Below are 18,599 nucleotides of genomic sequence, written 5' to 3'. Positions count from 1 at the left end.
TTCTGTGCCCCGCTGCATGTTTTGCCTGGTTGTCGCTTTTTTTTTTTGTTTTGTTTTGTTTTTTTTTTTTTTTGTTTGTTTTTTTTTTTTTTTTGTTTTTTGTTTTTTGTCTTACCGTATGTCTGTACAGCCGTCATCTTTACCGTGCATGTACCCTGTCTTACCGTTGTTGTTTGCTGTATGTCCGCATTGTCGTGTAATGTCTTGCTGTATGCTGTTTTGCCGTACTTTATTCTCCTGTTTCCACTAACCAAACCTCTTTCCTTTACAGCCCCCCCACCCCCACCCTCCCCCAAGAGGTTTATGCCTCTTGACAGGCCATCATTGTAAATAAGAACTTGTTCTTAATGATTTGCCTGGTTAAATAAAGGTTAAATAAAAAATAAAAATAAAATCATAGCCTCGTGAATGTGGAACAGAATGTTTGCTGAAAAATGCAAGCATGCCGAGGATAAATGACTTTTAAACACAGACAGAAAGGCACACACACACATGCTCATACAGAACCACACACACTACTGAGACAGATAACAAGGAAATAAGATCAAGTACTTCTTGTATCCACAAGGTGGCAATCACAGCCAGTCTGCTGCTCTTTTAACACCTCATCTACCTCATCTACATTGCAGAAGAAACTTTTGGCTAAAAGTTTTTTTTTTTCTCCAATGCTGTGTCAGGTGATGGAGGAAATGATGTCAGCATGATCCAGGCTGCTGACTGCGGGATTGGAATCGAAGGAAAGGTAAAGAGCTGCCACAGCTTGGCACTCAGTTCACAGGGCTCTCTTTCCATCATACTCTCATGTTTTATCATGAAAAGGAATTTTGTCATATCTTGAATAAATACATGAAACACTCCATTCTTTAAGTGTTAAAAATAGTACTACCTGATGGCCATTTGCGGCAGATCTTGACAGTTTTAAGAAGATGGCTTTTGATAACTCACAATGGCTTTGCTTAAAATATGAACCCATAAATTTGCTAGATTCTTTCAGTTTAAAGATTTACATGTTTTTTCAGCACATATTGTGCTAAAATAGTTTTTTTAACACTTCTTCTGTACTTTTCCAAACAGGAGGGGAAGCAGGCGTCCCTGGCTGCGGACTTCTCCATCACTCAGTTTAAGCACATCGGGCGCCTGCTGATGGTTCATGGCAGGAACAGCTACAAGCGCTCTGCAGCGCTGGGCCAGTTCGTCATGCACAGAGGCATGATCATCTCCACCATGCAGGTACATAACTCAAAGACACTGGTAAAGTATCTTCAACATTTTTGACAAAACTTGTTTTTACACTGTAAATGAATGTGGAATAAAAATGAGAATCTCCTAATGATTAGATTATTAGCTTTTTAGGAATTGATACTATTTGATTTGTTCTGTTCGCAGGCTGTCTTCTCCTCAATTTTCTACTTTGCCTCAGTGCCCCTGTACCAGGGTTTCCTCATGGTTGGGTATGTGCCCTCTTCAAAAGTCCAGTGAATCTTTTTGGTACAAACTGACTTCAGTTTAACAATGAGGAGATATTGTTTTCATTATTGTACCGTAGCCCATCCAGGGACAGCTAACTTGCTCATTATGCTGCAAGCCTCTCTTTATTGCCTGTTTGCATCACAGTCCTAATGCCTTACAGTATTTTGACAGGAAACATAACCATACATAACATAGCTAATCTCATGAGAACTTCACAAAAATACAAAACAGACATTTCTAAATTTTCTTTGATCTAACTGTGTGATTTGGATGAGTATCTTAAACATCTTTAACCATGCTTGCTTCTCTGTATATCACTGCTTGTGCAGGTATGCCACCATCTACACCATGTTCCCCGTGTTCTCCTTGGTTCTGGACCAGGATGTGAAGCCAGAGATGGCTTTGCTCTACCCAGAGCTTTATAAAGACCTGACCAAGGTACGGAACAGCTTTAAAAAAAAAAAAAAAAAAAAAGAATGGTGGTTGACATTTACAAGTTAGTACACAGCTCCATGAAAGCTTTTATGGATAGATTCTGAGAAAATTTCAAATGTCAAAAACTTCTTTTACAAGTTCAGTTCTTAAAGAATATACGTGAGTGTACGGTTACATAAATTCCAGATTGTACCTGTGATCTGTTTGTCAGATTCAGCTCTTAAAAAGCTCAGCAGGTTGTACCATATGAAAATTATGTTGCAATCAAAGATGTTTTTTCTCTCTTTCAGGGGCGATCATTATCTTTCAAGACTTTCCTTATTTGGGTGTTGGTCAGTGTATATCAAGGTAAGGTCTGCACATACTTACACTCTCTAGCTGATAAGCATTTTGCATCAAAAGTCTACCGGTTAGGTGAATGGGTTACAGAAATGAGACTGTAAAGGTGTCAGTCAGGTGCCCTTAAACCTAAACTTACATTATTGCATCATTACCCCTATATTGTGGTGTAAATATCACAAAATATGTCACCCAGTCCAAATTTTGGCAAATTTGAACCGTGTTGTAATTTGTCAACTGCACCATCGTGAGCAGATAACCAGCGGTTGTTGAGAGGTTGAGTTCTAGTATTTCATATTTGGCTGTGAAAATTGTGAAGGGGATTGCTGGAATTTAAGGTCCATCAGACAGTATCGTTGGCCGATGAAAACATTAGTTTCTTGACTTTGTTTTGAAACCCAATTAAACTTCATGAAATCAACCCAAAAGATTATTACAGGACCAATCTGTCACATAACAGTACCTGTTGTGAAGTACCAGCCTTTGCAGTCACTGCAGATTGTCAAAGCAACTCTGCATCTAACATTTAATCATTTCTCCTATGCCTAATACCGGGGTCCCCTGGCCCCTTCAAACTCTCAGACAGTCCCTTTCTCAGTAGCTTAGGTTTCCAAGCGCCATCCGCTTTTACATGCAGGCTTTTGTCTGTCCAGTAAATCGATATTTCTGTAATCGCTAAGCCATGCAGCATGTGAGAAAGATCTATGTTCCTGCTCAAGCGTGACTTCCTGACAGCTCTGGGTTTTTAATTAAAGGCCAATACCAGGTCCAGTGAAAAAAAAAAAAAAAAAAAAGATACGGGGAGGAGATATGAGAGGACAGAGAAGGAAAATATTAGGCACCAATCTACTTTAATTTATTACAGAGTGTGACTCGCTGGAATGTGCTGTATGAAGACTGTATGAAAAAGTAATTATGTGATCAGTTATAGGCTATTAAGCCCAATTTGCGTAGTGTTATGATTAAATGAAAGGCTATCAAAATACAGTAGGCGCCCGCAGATGAGTGAGTGTCTGGATACTCAGAGAAGTTTACCAGCGTGAGAGACACTAGGGCACATTGTGTGTTTATAAATAATGTTATCAAATCAATCCTTATCTCCAGACAGACATTAAACCTTTACACAAGGTCCCAGTCAGCCGGCTGTGCAGGGAAGAACAGACCTGGGCCAAACAGTAATTTCCCAATCCTTTTTTTTTTTTTTTTTTTGGTTACTGTGGTGCAAAATGAGTGCCACATACAGTAACACAATGAGTGACAGAAAATTTTAACAATCACAGGAAAATATTTTAAAATCAGCACAGCATCCTCTCTGTAACTGACTAATTTCTTGACACCATCTGGCTTGTTGTGATGCAGATAACCCCACCCATACAATCCTGCACGCAAGTTAAAACAATAAGAAAAATGTAAAAATATTGTCTGGTACACAGGCAACCTTGACAAACATCCTGTGGAATGTTGTTTTTTCAAAATCCTGCAGGAAATCACAGAAATGAAAGGAAATGTAGATATAACTCCTTTGGGATTCATCCTGGTTTAATTATTTCAACTTCCTCAAGCAAATAAATCAAAATTGGTGTGCTGATCTTTGTCGCCTTGGATGCTGTTTCCTCTGGCGCCACCAGGTGGTATCCTCATGTATGGCGCGCTGGTGCTGTTTGAGTCGGAGTTTGTGCACGTGGTTGCCATCTCCTTCACGGCGCTCATCCTCACCGAGCTGCTGATGGTGGCGCTGACGATCCGCACCTGGCACTGGCTCATGGTGGTGGCCGAGTTCTTCAGTCTGGGCTGCTACGTGGCCTCGCTCGCCTTCCTCAACGAATACTTTGGTAAGAGAACCATGAGTGACCGCAGTTTCTGTGTTTCAGGGCGGTTCTTCTGCAACACATCCTTCAAAAAAGTCAGTGTTTAAGGCGTTTAGAGAAGCAGGGTTATTTTTATATTGACAGTTGTGCATTTTTGGAACATTTGTCATGGATATTGGACAGACTGCATGGGCTCAAAGTGCCTGTAAGTGTTCAGTTTTAGTAGAAGATAAATATCAGCAACATTTGAGGTTTTCCTGCAACCTTCTGTTAACACAAGTGAACTACTAATACAGTCGTGGGGAGATTAGTTAGGCTACTTTTCGCTACTTTGCCGGTCCCGTCGGTGGGTTCATCATTGCTGTGCAGCCGAGCTTTGTTCAAACCCACAGAACTTTATTTTAAATTCCAGTGGAGAACACAAAGTTTCCAAAATTACCAAATATGTCCTGCTAAATTGCAGGAAAGTGGGCATAAAATGACGCATAAGCTATCCAGAATTTTGTGTTCAATGTGACGGTACAGCTGTTAAACAATCTGGGGTTTGAATATTTCATTCAATGTAAATGTGATGTTGCCTCACTGAAGTGTTGTAATCTAGACATGCAGAATTATATATGTGATATTATCAATATAATATGACAAAAAAGTGTTTTTTTAATAACTTTGAAGCTGTACTGAAGGGGAAATTTAAGGGGAAATCAGCTGTTCAAGAGGTTAATTCCAGTTCTTGCATTCTTCACTGCACCTGTTTTGTGTTTAATTTGATGCACTGAATGTTTTGTGTTAGTTCAGCCCTCAGAGGTCTGTGCTTTTCTTGCTTCTCCTCTCTCTCTCTCTCTCTCTTTCTCTCTCTCTCTCTCTCCCTTGCACTGCACTCACTCTCTCTTTGCTGCACTTCTTCTTTTGCTTCTGTATGTTGCCGTGGCGACAGGCATAGGCAGGGTGTCCTTTGGAGCTTTCCTTGGTAGGTGTGCAGCCTGCGAACTCTGCAGCTCTCTGTTCTCCCCTCACCTCTCTTTTTCTGTGTCTGCATAATGTCCCAGTGATATTTCACCGTCTCATCAGTGTTTATCTATTTTATTTGGTTTGTTTGTTTTGTTTTTTTGGGGGGGTGGTATACAGCATGGATCTTAATTGTTTTATGTCATTGGTATCATGCCATTCAGTTCTCATTATAGTGCTGTGTCAAATTTCTGTCAAGTGACCGAGCTCTAACATTATTGTTCGCATTGTGATTGTACTAATAAGTGGAAGCAGTGAATGAATTTGAATTCAACACATGACAAGCATCTGACTTTGAAGCACTAAGCTCTCTTTCTGTGCACATTGCTTTTTCTTTTGCCTGGTGATCATATGAATGCAAAATGCTCAGATTCTTGTGGATTCTTGTGTTACTTGAATACTCACGATGTGCAATATTTGGACTGGTTTATAACTTTTTGTCTTCTCCTTATTGCGCTTTCCCAGACTTGTCCTTCATCACAACGCGGGCCTTCCTCTGGAAGGTGTGTGCCATCACGCTGGTCAGCTGTCTTCCTCTCTACATCATCAAGTACCTGAAGCGCAAATTTTCACCACCCAGCTACTCCAAGCTGTCTTCATAAGCCAAACCAGACACCCTGAATTCCTTCTGTTTGTTTTGTTGTCTTTGTGCTTCACTGAAATGTCTTTTTTGGCACTTTTTTTTTTAAATTCACTGATCTTCAGTGATGGATAGGTGACCTGTAGAGGTCAAGGGACCACTGGAAATATTGGAAGTAAAATGAGGAAAAAAAAAAAAAAAAGAAAAGAAGTTCTTTGGATTTATGTCACAGGGACTTGGGATTACTTGAAAAGACTGAGCACATAACAAAGACTTTAAAAGAAAGAAATTTTTTGTTCAGCACAAGAAACAGAGCAGAACGACTTCCTGCAGTGGGAAGGCCTGAAAGAGACTGACCCCCTGGTGGCGGGACGGTCCCGGGTCAATCTGCCGCCTTCTGTTTTAAAGCATTTCAAACAAATCAGCTTCAAGCGTCATTTTATACAATTCAGATAGATTACTTTTGGTGTTTAACTTTTTGTATGTGAGGTTAAGAATTTTTTAAGCGTTATTTTTTTTATTATTATTGTAATTATTATTATTATTATTATTATTATAAATTACAAACTGCAGGCCTGCATCTTTCTACAGTGTTGAGTTGCTACAAGGGATGATATTGTGATTTATGTTGTTCCATCTGACTGTAAATAAAGCCTTTACATACACAGAGCTTTTACAAGTACTACTAATGTAAACCTCACTGCGTTTAACTACTTTCCTTGTACAAATGTGCATTAACCAAATATAAGAATATTTACAATTTCAGAAACTGAAAACGATTTGTCCTGGGAACAGCCTCCTGTAGGCCTGGCTCCAGACTTTCTTTCTGTGCATTTGCTACTGTATGTCCTTGACGTTTTTAAGACAAGAGAATGACATCAGTAATTCCTGATAGTATGAAACCAGCACTCCATAGTTAACGTCGATAAACTGTCATATCGTTGAAATATTTGGCCTTGATTATATCGCGTAATTTTACATTTGAGATGTCTGTTGGCGGCTGCCGGATGTGGCCGCTCGCATTGTGCCTCATCATTATTACTGTTATTATTATCATCTGTGTTAATGTACTGAAGCCGCCTTCCACAGCACTGGATGTGAAACAATCAGTCTGAGGTTTTGGTTCTTGTTTTTCTTACCTGCACAGACACATCGGAGCTTCCAGGAGCGCGACTCCTGCTGTAACCGCTCCTCTCACAAAACCTTTTGTGATGACAATGCTTCTCCGAGCGTCACAGCGGAGGACCCTGACATGCTGACAGCTGTTTGTGTTTTTTTTAGGCCTTTACTGACAGTTTCCAATTGTACGACCCTCCCCGGGCTTCTGTGAGACTTTCATCCGTAGTTGATGTTGTTTTCCTGCTTCTGTCATGGAGGGATGAGTTTTATCATTCACTCTGCGGATGACTTGAGTTGTCAGCTCGAGCGTGTGTTTGAGCTCGATGCAGAGAGTTGTTCTGCTGAACATGAACGAGGAGACGTGTTCAGCTGAATTCCTGTGTGCACAGTGTAGAAACGGGGGTGTCGTGCTGTATGGCCATGTTGTTTGTTTGTTTGGTTGTCTTGTCTTGTGTTGTTTTTTCTTCTAAATTTGATTGAGTTTAACTCAGGTTCCTAAGTACGACTGTATTATTTTGTTTAAATTGTGGCAACCCTTCTTTAAAATGTAGCTACACTACGAAAAAGAAAGACAGTGGATGTGGTTATTTGAGAAAGAGTTTTTAAAAACAAAACAAAAAAAAAACGTCTGGCTGAGTCACTTTAACACAAGTGGATTCATGGGTTTGAAGATGTGATTGACCTGCTCAAGACGAGAGAGTCCAAATATTGATTCCTGTGTCCTCTGTTGAGACTTGTGTCCTGTGAGTGTGTGTGAGTGTGTGTGTGCGTGTGTGTGTGTGGTGCTGTACGACCTTTCCTTTGTTGTGAACTTGCTTTCCATGTCCCAACACTGCAATTTCTAACAGTATGTCCATTATTTATAGTATTGTTATTGATTAACGAGCAATAAAATGAACGAACAAATGCCAAAGTGTTGTCGTTTCTGTTTGTGTTTGGCGCTGTGTGTCACCACGGCCTCTCACTCCTGAGAAACAACGTCTGGCCACAAGATGGAGATAGAGACTAAACACTCGAGCTCATGTAAAGGAGTGTGACAGTCATGCATACATAAATACAGTGTTACTGCACTTCATCTTTCAGAGTTGTTACAAGTGATAGTTCATGTCTGGTTTACACACAAAAAAATTATAATTGTGGCACTCATAACAGAATTTGCATTTGAAATATCCCATGACCATAGTTTTTTGGTTCAGTAATATTTCTTACTGAATTCATGGTGCCAAAATTTTCAAACACATAATAGTGCCAGTCCCATAGACGGTGAATGGAGGTGTAACTTTTTGGGTGTATTGTACCCTTGAATTTGACTTGCAGGTGGAAAGTAAACTCTCGAGGGCATTTAAAAAAATCTGTTTTACATCAGTGTTAACATTCTCTTCACAGACCTTTAAATATTTATAGACCTGATCTTTAGCTGTCACATCTTTTTCCAGTCTTTATATCACGAATTCAAACAATTCTGGAGCGACAAAAGTTTTTTAATCCAGCAGAGAGAGCCATCGTTTTCCAACAACGCGTCACCACACAACAAAAACACGCCAGGCTTTTCACTGCCAGCAGTATAGATTCTACGCTGTGTGCTTACCAAGACAGGGCTTTAATGAATACTGTAAAAGAGTTTTGTTTTTTTTCACCATGTAATCTGAGGCCCTCATTCAGCAAAGAGACAATGTGTTATCAATTTCCCCCCACAGAGTAGGAAGTACTTTGTGGATGGTGGGTGACCCAGTGATGAATGTGATGGTCCGATGGCTCTAACATGTTAAGAAATGTTCTCTTTCATCTCCCTGTTTTCACGTTGCAACTTCACGAGAGGGGGGAAGCGGTACCGTCCTATAAGTTGTACTTAACTGTTCCTATGTGCGTCAGTTTAGTGTGTTTTCCATATCGGCTATATTATAGTGTTAATGTACTAGATGAGGAGCAGGGATGGAATGGGGATGTTCAAAGGATGGATGATTAATATTGTAATGAAAACAGTTTGTCTTTAAAGTTTGTCTTTGCTGTAAAAAAAAAGGAAGGCTCTTCTTCAATTTCATGTAAACTTTGAGTGTTCCTTTATTCCCCTTTTTCTTCAAAAGACTGTTTTGATACGGCTTAGATCATGTACATCATGAATTCATGCTATTAAGACTTCCTAAAGCATGGACAGCCTCTGTTTTTCTAATAAAAAGGTGAGCGAGTTTAGATTTGTTTACCCGGTGCTGCATCCCTGATGAGGGGTGTTACATAATGACGCTGAGATTTAGATTTAGATCTGAAAAGTACAAATTGTTGCTGAGAGCACAGACTGCTCGCTCATGCTCTCCACCTCAGTCAAGGCCAGTTTTCGTCTCTGCAGCCCCTACAGCGTTTTGACAGTCAAATGTGTTTACACACATTCCCTGCATTTGTTATGTAAAACCTGCACAGATGACAGTCCAGGCCTCAGCCAGCAGCTCCAGGAGGGGTTTCTGAGCCTCCAGTTGTCGAAGAGGCTGTTGAAACAACTCTGGCCTCACAAGTGATTGTGTGAGTGCGCAGACATGACAGTGGAGCTGTTACGCTGTCAGAATGGAAGTTAATAACGTAATGCCTCCTCTGTTTTACGACAAATTGTCTCCTGTCAAAAAAGATGACTCCATAACTTAATTTGAAACGCTGCAGCGCGAGGCCTTTCTGCGAAACGCTTCTCGACTAAACTAGATTTGATCCATCCCATAAGTGGGGTACAAAAACACTTAGCAAGCAGAAATTTCAGATGCATGGAACATTTGTCAAATTAGCTTTTTTTTTTTTTTTTTTTTTTTTTGCTTTTTTTTTTTTTTTTTCTTCTCAAAGACATTTTTTGGTGCTTTTTTTATATGCTGGAGGGAGACCTGCCATTATGCCATTATGCTATCTTGTTACTAAACGGCTAAGTGGCTTCTCTAGCCATATTCCATCTGACTGGGCTTGTTGTAAAATTCCACAGCACCCTGTTTGAATTAAGAAGCAACAACCAGCGGAGCTAAAGTTACCGGTAATGATATTCCCTGACTGGCTCGATGCACAGGGAAGTTTAGAAGTCTTAAATAAGGCACGACCATTCCTCACTTTAAGGATCTGATAAGGAAAATGTTGCCAGTTAAGTCTTCTGGCTGTTCATTCTCTAAAACTCTACAATGAATAAAAAAAAAAAAAAAAAAAAAAAAGATCACATTTTAATATCGACTGTAATTTTCAAACTACAAGTGTCATCAGTTTTCTTCGCCAGCATGGTATTTCAGACAACTTTCCAAACATGGCATTGCTTTGCCTCTGGCCTACAAATCAAGTTGTACTTGGGAGAAAATGTTTCATTCTATTCAAGCATGAGCATCCCCACTCCGGCTCCAACCCACACCCAAATAGTTGTTTTGGACATTTTCAAAGCCAAAAAATGGAGGAATTATGCTCAAGAAATGGTCTCCACTTGTATTTCAACATATCGACCAATACCACCAGAAAATCACATTATGATTTTATCCCCCGGGTGTTATGCTGGTGCCAACTTTGTCCATGTGCTTATGAGCTGCTCTTGCAGTTTGCGTCCTCGGTGTAGCTCTTTGTGTACCATAGAGACAAGCTGGACTGTGGTAACTAAACTTCCCTGCAGCAACGCTAACTCGGCTCTTGATTTACATGAGAGTCCTTGGCCGTGTGCACGTTGTGTAACCAAAACCAGTCGCTGAGAGACAGTGAAGCGCTGTGAGCTTTGGGGAAGCTGTTGCTCGGTGTTGTGTCTGGGCTTCATGCTGGCTCTGGGACTGTTAGAGAGAGAGAGAGAGAGAGAGAGAGAGAGAGAGAGAGAGAGAATATGAGCCTCCTGTTGCTCTGCTCGCACTCCCTCAGCATTCAGGGATCCGCTGCCTCCGAGAGCTCCTCCCCCCTCCTCCGTAACCAGGCAACGGGCCTTCACAACAGGAAACAGAGCAGGGGATTCCGTCACAGCGGCTGAGAAAAAAGGAGAACATTGATGGGAGACAGGAAGTCTGACTGTAAGGAGGGGGGGCACCTCTCAACGCTGCCCCTCCTCTGCCCGGCTGAATACCTCCAACACACCCCACCCCAGCCTGCCCCGAGGCAAAAAACAGGCATTTTAAAGATGAAAAAAGCAAAATTTTGCACAGCACAGATGGGCCATGATATACCTGCAGGGAGGGGGTTGGCCGGGCTGCTGTAATACCAACGCAATACCCATGAAACCATGATTACCTGATCGGATTTCTGTTTTCCAAAACTCACTTTCTAGCTTGTATTTTGTTGTGGAACAAAACTCCTCACCTACTTTGAGCCCCACCCTGCTCCTTACTATTTATACTTTATTATTCATGTCAGCCGCAGGCCACTGTAAACTGTGCCAGAGGACAATCAATGTTGCTGCAATCCCTGCTAGTCACCAATATAGGATCATGGATTACTTAATGCCTCTTTAAGTCAGCTCTCTGGTCATTGTACTGTGACAGCCCGAACTTTAACTGTGATGGCACAAACTATTTATATTTTTTTATGATGCTTCATCCAGAAACACATAATAAAATAGCTGTTATGAGTACACATATGGAAAGAGGCTACTCTGTATGATGTGTGTGGAGGCTCAATAACACAAAGACGTACAGTAATTTTTTTTTTTTTTTCATTCAGTTTCCTTCCCGTTCATTTTTCCAAAACAAACAGGTGATTCAGCAGTGGGAAAGGCAACATTTGGATTTGTTATTTTTCTGTTTTTGAATAACCTACGACGCTGTCCAATGTTCCATCGTGTTTTTGTTCAGACACAAATAAAGCCAGGCACTGGATCTGGGGGTGAGAACTGTGGAAAGAAAAGCGAGTCGAGGTCTTTTCCACCGCACTGCGGCCAAACCACGTCATACCAGGCACGGTACTCGCACAGTCTGGCCCTGTCCAGAAACAGAATGACAGACAAGTTGTGTGGATTTGTGACACAGACCCCCCACCCCACCCCCATCCCAACACCCTCACCCAACTCACACGGCGAAGACATACCAGGCAACATTTTGGGCAACTCTGATTGGTAGCGCTCTGAGCTACAGGAAACAAAGTTCGACACAAGGTCAAAAATCTATTTCAATGTTTCCTGGATACAAGAGGATCCTACAGTATTTGATTAATGTGACGGCAGCTCCTTGCCGTTTATAGGTGCCCCAAAAAGAGAGTTAAATTAAAAGTTAAATTAAAAAGTAATGCATGCCAAAAAGAAAGCGACCTCAAAGTTGAGTTAAGTTACTTGAGGTTAAGCTGGGTTATGTTTTATGTTATGTTGTGCTTCAGTCTCACCTTACAGTGAAGGTCACACATTAGTGCCGTTTTAAGGTCTCTCTCTAAACACTGTTTTAACTTAGGGCTTGACACCTGACATGACCTTTAATATAGCTGTCTTTTGACGGCAGCAAACAGCTGGATAATCCTTTTGCTTTAGGAGACACAGAGAGATGGGACAATGCACACAGGTGAAATGCAAACACATGAGCTGCAGGGTCGATTCAGACGTTATGAGGTAACAAGATGCTCCTAAAGGATAAGAGCGACAACACTGAGCCAGCTCCTCAGGCACTGATGCCCAGAAACTGCCCTGCGTATCACTTCAGTATGTAGAGGTCAGTTGACAAATTAAGTCTCTTTAGCAACGTGCCAGTAAAAACCATCTTCAGTGTCAAAGTGGGTCGGTTACCTATCCCGCCCTGCCTGCATCATCATCATCACGGGACATTGGTGTTGTCATGATTTACCGTCCTGCTTAAGTTGTGTTTCTGGAACCATCCGGTCTGCAGGGGCCTGTTACCAGCGTGTCCACTAACCAGCACCAGGCCCGGGTGGAAAGACGATGAGCTCCAGCCCTGCCCTGACGTAGACGGGCCCGCGCGTCAATCAGCAACAGCAGAGCTATTTATTAACTGCAGACAGGGGGAAGTGTTTACTGCAGCACATGTTTGAGTTACACATACGTAGCTTGGGACCAGCAGCGGCCCGCCTCCCCCATCCACCCCCCTCTGCCCCAATTAGGCCCCCAGCCTCTGGGCGAAAGATTTCCATGAGGTCAAAGAGACGAGTGGGGTTCTTTAAATGACTGGGGAGCCACTGAGCCACGTCCCCATGATGAAACAGCCAGCTAGGATTTCACAAGTGCCATCACTCCCTGGGATACTATATTGGAGAGCTCTATTGAAATGAGATACCATTGGGAAAGGAGGAAATATTGCTTTGGATGTGGGGTATGCATGCCACGTCGTTGCACAATGGAGACAAATGTGGGTTAAGAGTGAATTTCTGAAACAGTTTGTCTGAAGTCCAGCACTGATATCCCACATAAACACAAAGCTGAAAACAGATATGCTTTAAAGGCAAGCATGCAGTTGGACACCAAGGTTACAGCATGGAAAGTTTGTGGGATCTTGAAAAAAGATGTAGTGAGTGGTGGGAAACCTGCACACCATCAACCAGATCTGCTGCTGTGAGCTTTGCATTTTTACTCTTGGAGACAAAATGGATTCATATCTCCTATCAAAAACCTCTAATCCTTTTTTGATAGTGTGAAAGTTCGCTTCACCACTTACTGCTGCCTGTCATCAGCTGAGACGTTCAAAATGCTTAGAAAGCATTCTTCTTTGGTATTGCAAGACTGAACAGAGGAAACTCTCCATGTCTTACCACTGTTTGCCACTTTCAGCATGAAGCGCTTCCTCTATTTAGTTTTGCAATATACACAGAGTAGGAGCCCAAAACTAATTTGACTCACGTCACTACAATGCCCCAAAGAGAGGAAAAAGACCTCAATGACAAAAACGACTTTGGACACCCAACTTACAAGAGGAAGTTAAAACTTCTTTTTTTAAAAAAAGACTCCACGGCGGTCCCAAATTGAAAGTGACAATGACACGGCACTGTGGCCCCGCTAAGGATTACACCGGCCACGTCCAGCTGATAACATGCCATAGTGTTGTAGTGTAGCTTCCCACCTCCAGGGATGGACAGCCTCTCAGAGAGCCACCATGTGACTATTGTCATCACCGAAACCACAGGCCTGCTGCCAGCTGCTGAAATGTCCAGACCTGCCAAAGATAGCAACAAGCCTGCCTGGGACTGCAAGCGCTGCGAAGTGAAGTCGAATAAGTATACACCAACCGCAGAGAGTGGCCTATGGAAAACTCTATGAAGATTCTCAGTTCACCGTGTCAAATGAATGGGTATAGGACTTAACTTTTATATAGTCCTTATATGCAAGAACGGATAATTATGTGTTGTATGCCCCGCAGACATGCAGTCTGTCAAAAGGAAGTGGAAAAGCGATTATTTGCCTTTGCAATAAGTTCAAAGCCCATGGGACGCCCATACAAGATCTAGAGGAAGCTCTCCTTTTATATGTTTTCTGAGGCAGAGCCCTTATTTAACCGTATTGAGTTATACGCTCTGACACGTTTGCTGCAGCTCACCTGTCATTGTGTCCGCTGCTTTTCCAGCTGCAATATGAGATCCCGATGGCCGTTTAACCGAGCAACCAGCAACCAATCTTTTTGTTACCACTTGATGAATGGCTCTATCAGGGTGAAAATGGCAGCAGTTTAATGCAAAATGCTCTTGAGGATTAGACTGCTCGTAAATCTTGATTTAGGAGATGCCTCATGCAGTATCTTACAGGATATTCAGTCTTGCAGGGGCTGCACATGATGCCAAAGGGAGCAGATGGACAAAGTGGGTGGAAACAGCAGATTAATGCAGTCAGCTGTGGCTGCTGGGTGGTGGTGGGGGGGTGTAGAGTTACAGGGGCTCTTTTAACATTCATCATCTATCAAGTGAAGGTGGTCCCAGTGAATGTGTTGCCAGTTTCATTTCAACAAGTTATTCTGCTGTTTATAGTCACAACCTTGAAACTCTGTTGCAGCAGCTCGCCTGCAGAGTTACAGGATGTTTTCCAAAACACTGAAGGCTGCATTTGATTCTCCAGCGGCAAGGCTAATTTTACTCATCTCGGAGCCTTCGGGCTTCATTGCCAGCTTAGCTAATTGGGCTCTTCTGCCTCTGGAAACCCCGCTGTTAGAGAGGATCTCCATTAGACCCATCTGGTGGTCGGACGTGGAGATGCGTCAGCGTTTGGGGCGGCGCGCCGCCACCGAGGTGATCCCCGAGTTTAAAAGCGCAGAAGTCCTCAGTGCGCCGGAGCAGTGCGTCATAGCGACCCAGACAAGCCAGGATCCCCTTCCACCAAATCAGATATTTCAACACACGGACAGAAATAGCCATCTCAAAGGCATACGTGTGCATCTCGGGACTGGTCGTATTCGGCACGTTTTGACAATTTGACGCATCACAAATAGTTTTTCCCCCAATTTTGATGCCAGTTTTTTCCAAAATTTTGAAACAGTAAAGCCCGTGTACGCAAGCCTTTTCTGACATTATTTTTGAATTTTATTTCATTTTTATTTGATTCCATTTTTCACTCTCGTTTGTTCGTCCTCGGATCTACAGTGAGAGAGGATCTAGAGCAACAGCTGGGAAATATAAACTCCGCTATATGGATCAAGGACTGCTCGCATCTGCTGCCGCACTCCAAGTTTGAATTCAGACGGTGATCTCCGCAATAAGAAGAAAATGAAATCCGCTGAAGAGGGTGAGTGTGGCTAACTTACCAACTTACCAGTCACCTACATGAGGCTGCTTTCTCTCTCATCAAAGTCCTGCACAGCTCTTTCCGTGGCGCACTTAGGAGCCAGTTAATGGGCAGAAATTAGTGAACTTCTCATTAGTGTCGGACTCTTCGCACGCGGATGTGACACGTTGAACTGTGATGTGACACTGAATTAGGATCTCGGCTACACTTGTCTCGCTTTTGAAAGCCTCTGTTTCAACATCAGTGCATTGCAGTTAGGGATGGTGGATGTGAATGTGCAGCAGTCTGCTCTTATTAAAGCAGTGGTACAGCAATTTGGGGTGTGTGTGTGTGCGTGTGCGTGTGTGTGTGTGTGTGTGTGTGCGTGCCCCTCCCTGCTGATTTTGGGCAAGGTGGGCGTGGCTCTGCCGTGAGCCCCTCATGACTATAAGTGTTCCCAAAATAGTTAGAGCTGCATCAGTGCTAATGGTTGTCATTGCATCGTGGGTAATTAGGTATTTTGAATGATTCAGAGATCATGCTCAGTCATTAAATGAAGAGGCCACTTACCTATTAGAAAGGCAGCCTCCAGCTAATTCACAGCAGTCTGTTCAATCTAATTATAGAAAACAGACATTTCAGTGCTACTGTGTCACACACCGCAACTTTAAATGTAAGCATAATTTTCTTTTATTACAAGGGCTCATATGGTGCTGCACTGATGTCATAGTCTTTATGGTTGGGCCCCTAATTCTCTTTAATTTACAGCAGACAGGAACTGTGGTGACTGTGCGCTGTCTGACTGCATCTGTCTGTCTGTAGCAGCAGTCCTCATCAATATCAGTGTGCCTCGCTGTGGTCAGATTAGCTCAGTCTCGTGCTCCCTAACCACAACTCCTGTTCCCATGTTCCCCTTCATCTGCTCCTGGTTGTGACCTCAGCCTTCGCCACAGATTTTGTGGCAAGACAAGAGTTTCATACGGCCTCGTAGCCAGCAGGGGTGTTGGCACGGGCCCACCAAGTTACCCAGCTATGTACAGCTTGCACCTTTACAGCATGCAAATAAACTAATTCACGTCCCTCTTGTGTTTATTTTCGAAAAAGGCTGTTGGAAAATGAAACTGGCCAACAAAAGCATCAGTGTGTGTTTTCATAATGTTACAGTTTATTGGCTGCAGCATGTACATAATGTGGCATAAATCTGGCAGCATGAAGTGGAAAAAACACCTGGTCTTGCCTTTGGTTATTTTTAGTACATGGTTTTAGAACAGGGCTATTTTTGGCTCTTTATTTGCGTCTTTCTCCTAACCTCCTTGTACAATTTGTGCCATTCAGACCGGTTATATGCCACTGGCATGTTGTAACTGTCTTTGGGGGAAACCCATAGATGAGGCTCCGAGGTCTGTAATTTTGCTCTCATTTCAAAAGAGAAACTTACATGCCTTCTGCATCAGGGAGTAGTTGAGGCCAAATCCAGTAGGCATGCTGTTCTCTTGCCATTATAGGCAACACCTCTGCAGCAGCTCCCATAATACTCAACTTGGCAACTGTTGCAGTATGCCTCTCAATAAGGGAGCCAGTGAATGTGTGTTTGATTATTATGGTAACAAACTCAATCTGTTTGATTTCCAGATGCGTATGGCTACACCCCAAATGTTAGTCTCTCCCTCCCATTGGGCAACCCTTGTCTTCCCTCCCAGTACCACAGCCTGCAGTCCAGCCCCACTATATCTGTTTCTGTCAGCCAGCCACACAGCTACGACACCCAAGACAACATGAGAACCGCTGGTTACTACTCGTCCAATAGCGTCCGTCCCAACGGAGCCCCGACTCTGGAGAGCCCTCGTATTGAGATCACAGCTTATGGTCAGTTTCCAGAGGATGAAGTGGAGGAGAGCAGCCTCCCTGTTGCCAAGCGCGTCAACTCCATAGTGACGCTCACTCTGCCCAATGCAGATGGGTACCGTGACCCCAGCTGCCTGAGTCCAGCCAGCAGCATCTCATCCCGCAGCTGCCACTCCGACGCCTCCTCTTACGAGTCAAACTTCTCCTACAACTACGACAACTCCCCTCAGAACTCTCCCTGGCAGTCGCCCTGCGTGTCCCCCAAGGGCTCCACCCTCGCCCTGCCAGGTGACGCCTGTGCCCAGGGCGGCTCCCCGCGCCACTCCCCCTCCACCTCGCCCCGCACAAGCGTGACAGACGACACCTGGATCGGTCAACGTGGCTCCAGGCCCAACTCCCCTTGTGGTGCGAAGAGGAAGTACAGCTTCAACGGCAGCGGGACGGTCCACAAGCACTACCCATACTCGCCCAACCACTCCCCTGGCCCATCCCCGCAGACTTCCCCTCGCCTCAGCGTCACGGAGGAGACCTGGCTGCCCAACACCAACCAGTACACCAACTCCGCCATCCTGGCAGCCATCAACGCCTTGACCACAGATGGAGTGGCCGACATCGGGGAGGGAATCCCCATGAAGGCCCGTAAAACCAGCCTGGAGCACAGCCTGAAGGTGGAGCCTGGAGGCGATGACTTGAGTCCAGGGGAGCTCGTTCAAGACGAGCACCCCTCCTCCCGGCTGCCCTTAAAGAAGGAGGGCTACTGTGGTGGGTTCCTGGACGTGCCACAGCACCCTTACTCCTGGTCCAAGCCAAAGCAATATGTCAGGTAAGCCAAAAAAAAAAAAAAAAAAACGTTTTCTGTTCAAACCTGTGAAAAGGTCAAAGATGTACCTTCTCACTGTGCTAGGCTAGGCTCCACGATCTACAATCACCTTTACTGACAATGTTTCAATCCACTGGGGATCTTGATCAGCTGAGAAAAATTGTAAAAAGCCTGAGAAGAATAGCTTTTTGTGTCTTCAAGCTTGACTAAAGCACCGAATTGCTAATAAATTCAGCATGACAGTATTTTTCCACAACATTTACTCGGTACCTGCTCCCAGGCCAGCACGATGTGAGAAGTTCTGCATGACTCATCAGGTCCAGTCAGGCTTTGTCAGGAATTCATATCTAGCTCTAATTTGAAGTAAATCACTGTGAAAGCAAATCTCCATCTTAACAACTCATTTGTCATTTGTTTCTCTGAAAATAAGTGAAAAAATCTGCCAGTGGGATGAGATAATCTCATTTGTTTCCAATGCTGTTTCACTTTTTTCAGTGTAAATATTTTGAAATTAGGCAGAATGAGGCAGATCAGCCCACGAGTGTCAAGAAAATGACATTGATTCAAGTA

General features: G+C 43.3%; 2 protein-coding genes across 3 annotated transcripts in view; both read left to right on the top strand.

Moving 5' to 3' along the window:
• atp9b (ATPase phospholipid transporting 9B) overlaps positions 1-7,664 on the top strand; it is a 52,418-nt gene extending 44,754 nt beyond the window's left edge. Inside the window, exons 23-29 of one of the 2 annotated variants that reach the window (XM_030063533.1) lie at positions 678-742; positions 1,075-1,230; positions 1,387-1,451; positions 1,800-1,908; positions 2,196-2,253; positions 3,873-4,076; positions 5,523-7,664. In XM_030063533.1, the coding sequence (XP_029919393.1) occupies positions 678-742; positions 1,075-1,230; positions 1,387-1,451; positions 1,800-1,908; positions 2,196-2,253; positions 3,873-4,076; positions 5,523-5,659 (794 nt within the window). In that variant the 3' untranslated portion in view covers positions 5,660-7,664. The remainder of the gene's footprint in view (positions 1-677; positions 743-1,074; positions 1,231-1,386; positions 1,452-1,799; positions 1,909-2,195; positions 2,254-3,872; positions 4,077-5,522) is intronic. The other variant, XM_030063534.1, reaches the window with a different exon arrangement.
• Positions 7,665-14,956: 7,292 nt separating this feature from the next.
• Positions 14,957-18,599, top strand: part of nfatc1 (nuclear factor of activated T cells 1) — a 37,993-nt gene continuing 34,350 nt past the window's right edge. Inside the window, exons 1-2 of the mRNA XM_030064450.1 lie at positions 14,957-15,385; positions 16,997-18,032. Coding sequence (XP_029920310.1) covers positions 15,367-15,385; positions 16,997-18,032 — 1,055 coding nt within the window. The 5' untranslated portion in view covers positions 14,957-15,366. The remainder of the gene's footprint in view (positions 15,386-16,996; positions 18,033-18,599) is intronic.

Source organism: Myripristis murdjan, chromosome 11, assembly GCF_902150065.1.
Source record: "Myripristis murdjan chromosome 11, fMyrMur1.1, whole genome shotgun sequence".
Taxonomy (NCBI): Eukaryota; Metazoa; Chordata; class Actinopteri; order Holocentriformes; family Holocentridae; genus Myripristis; species Myripristis murdjan.
Note: the sequence above shows the minus strand (reverse complement) of the source record. Positions and strands in the feature narration are given on the sequence as shown.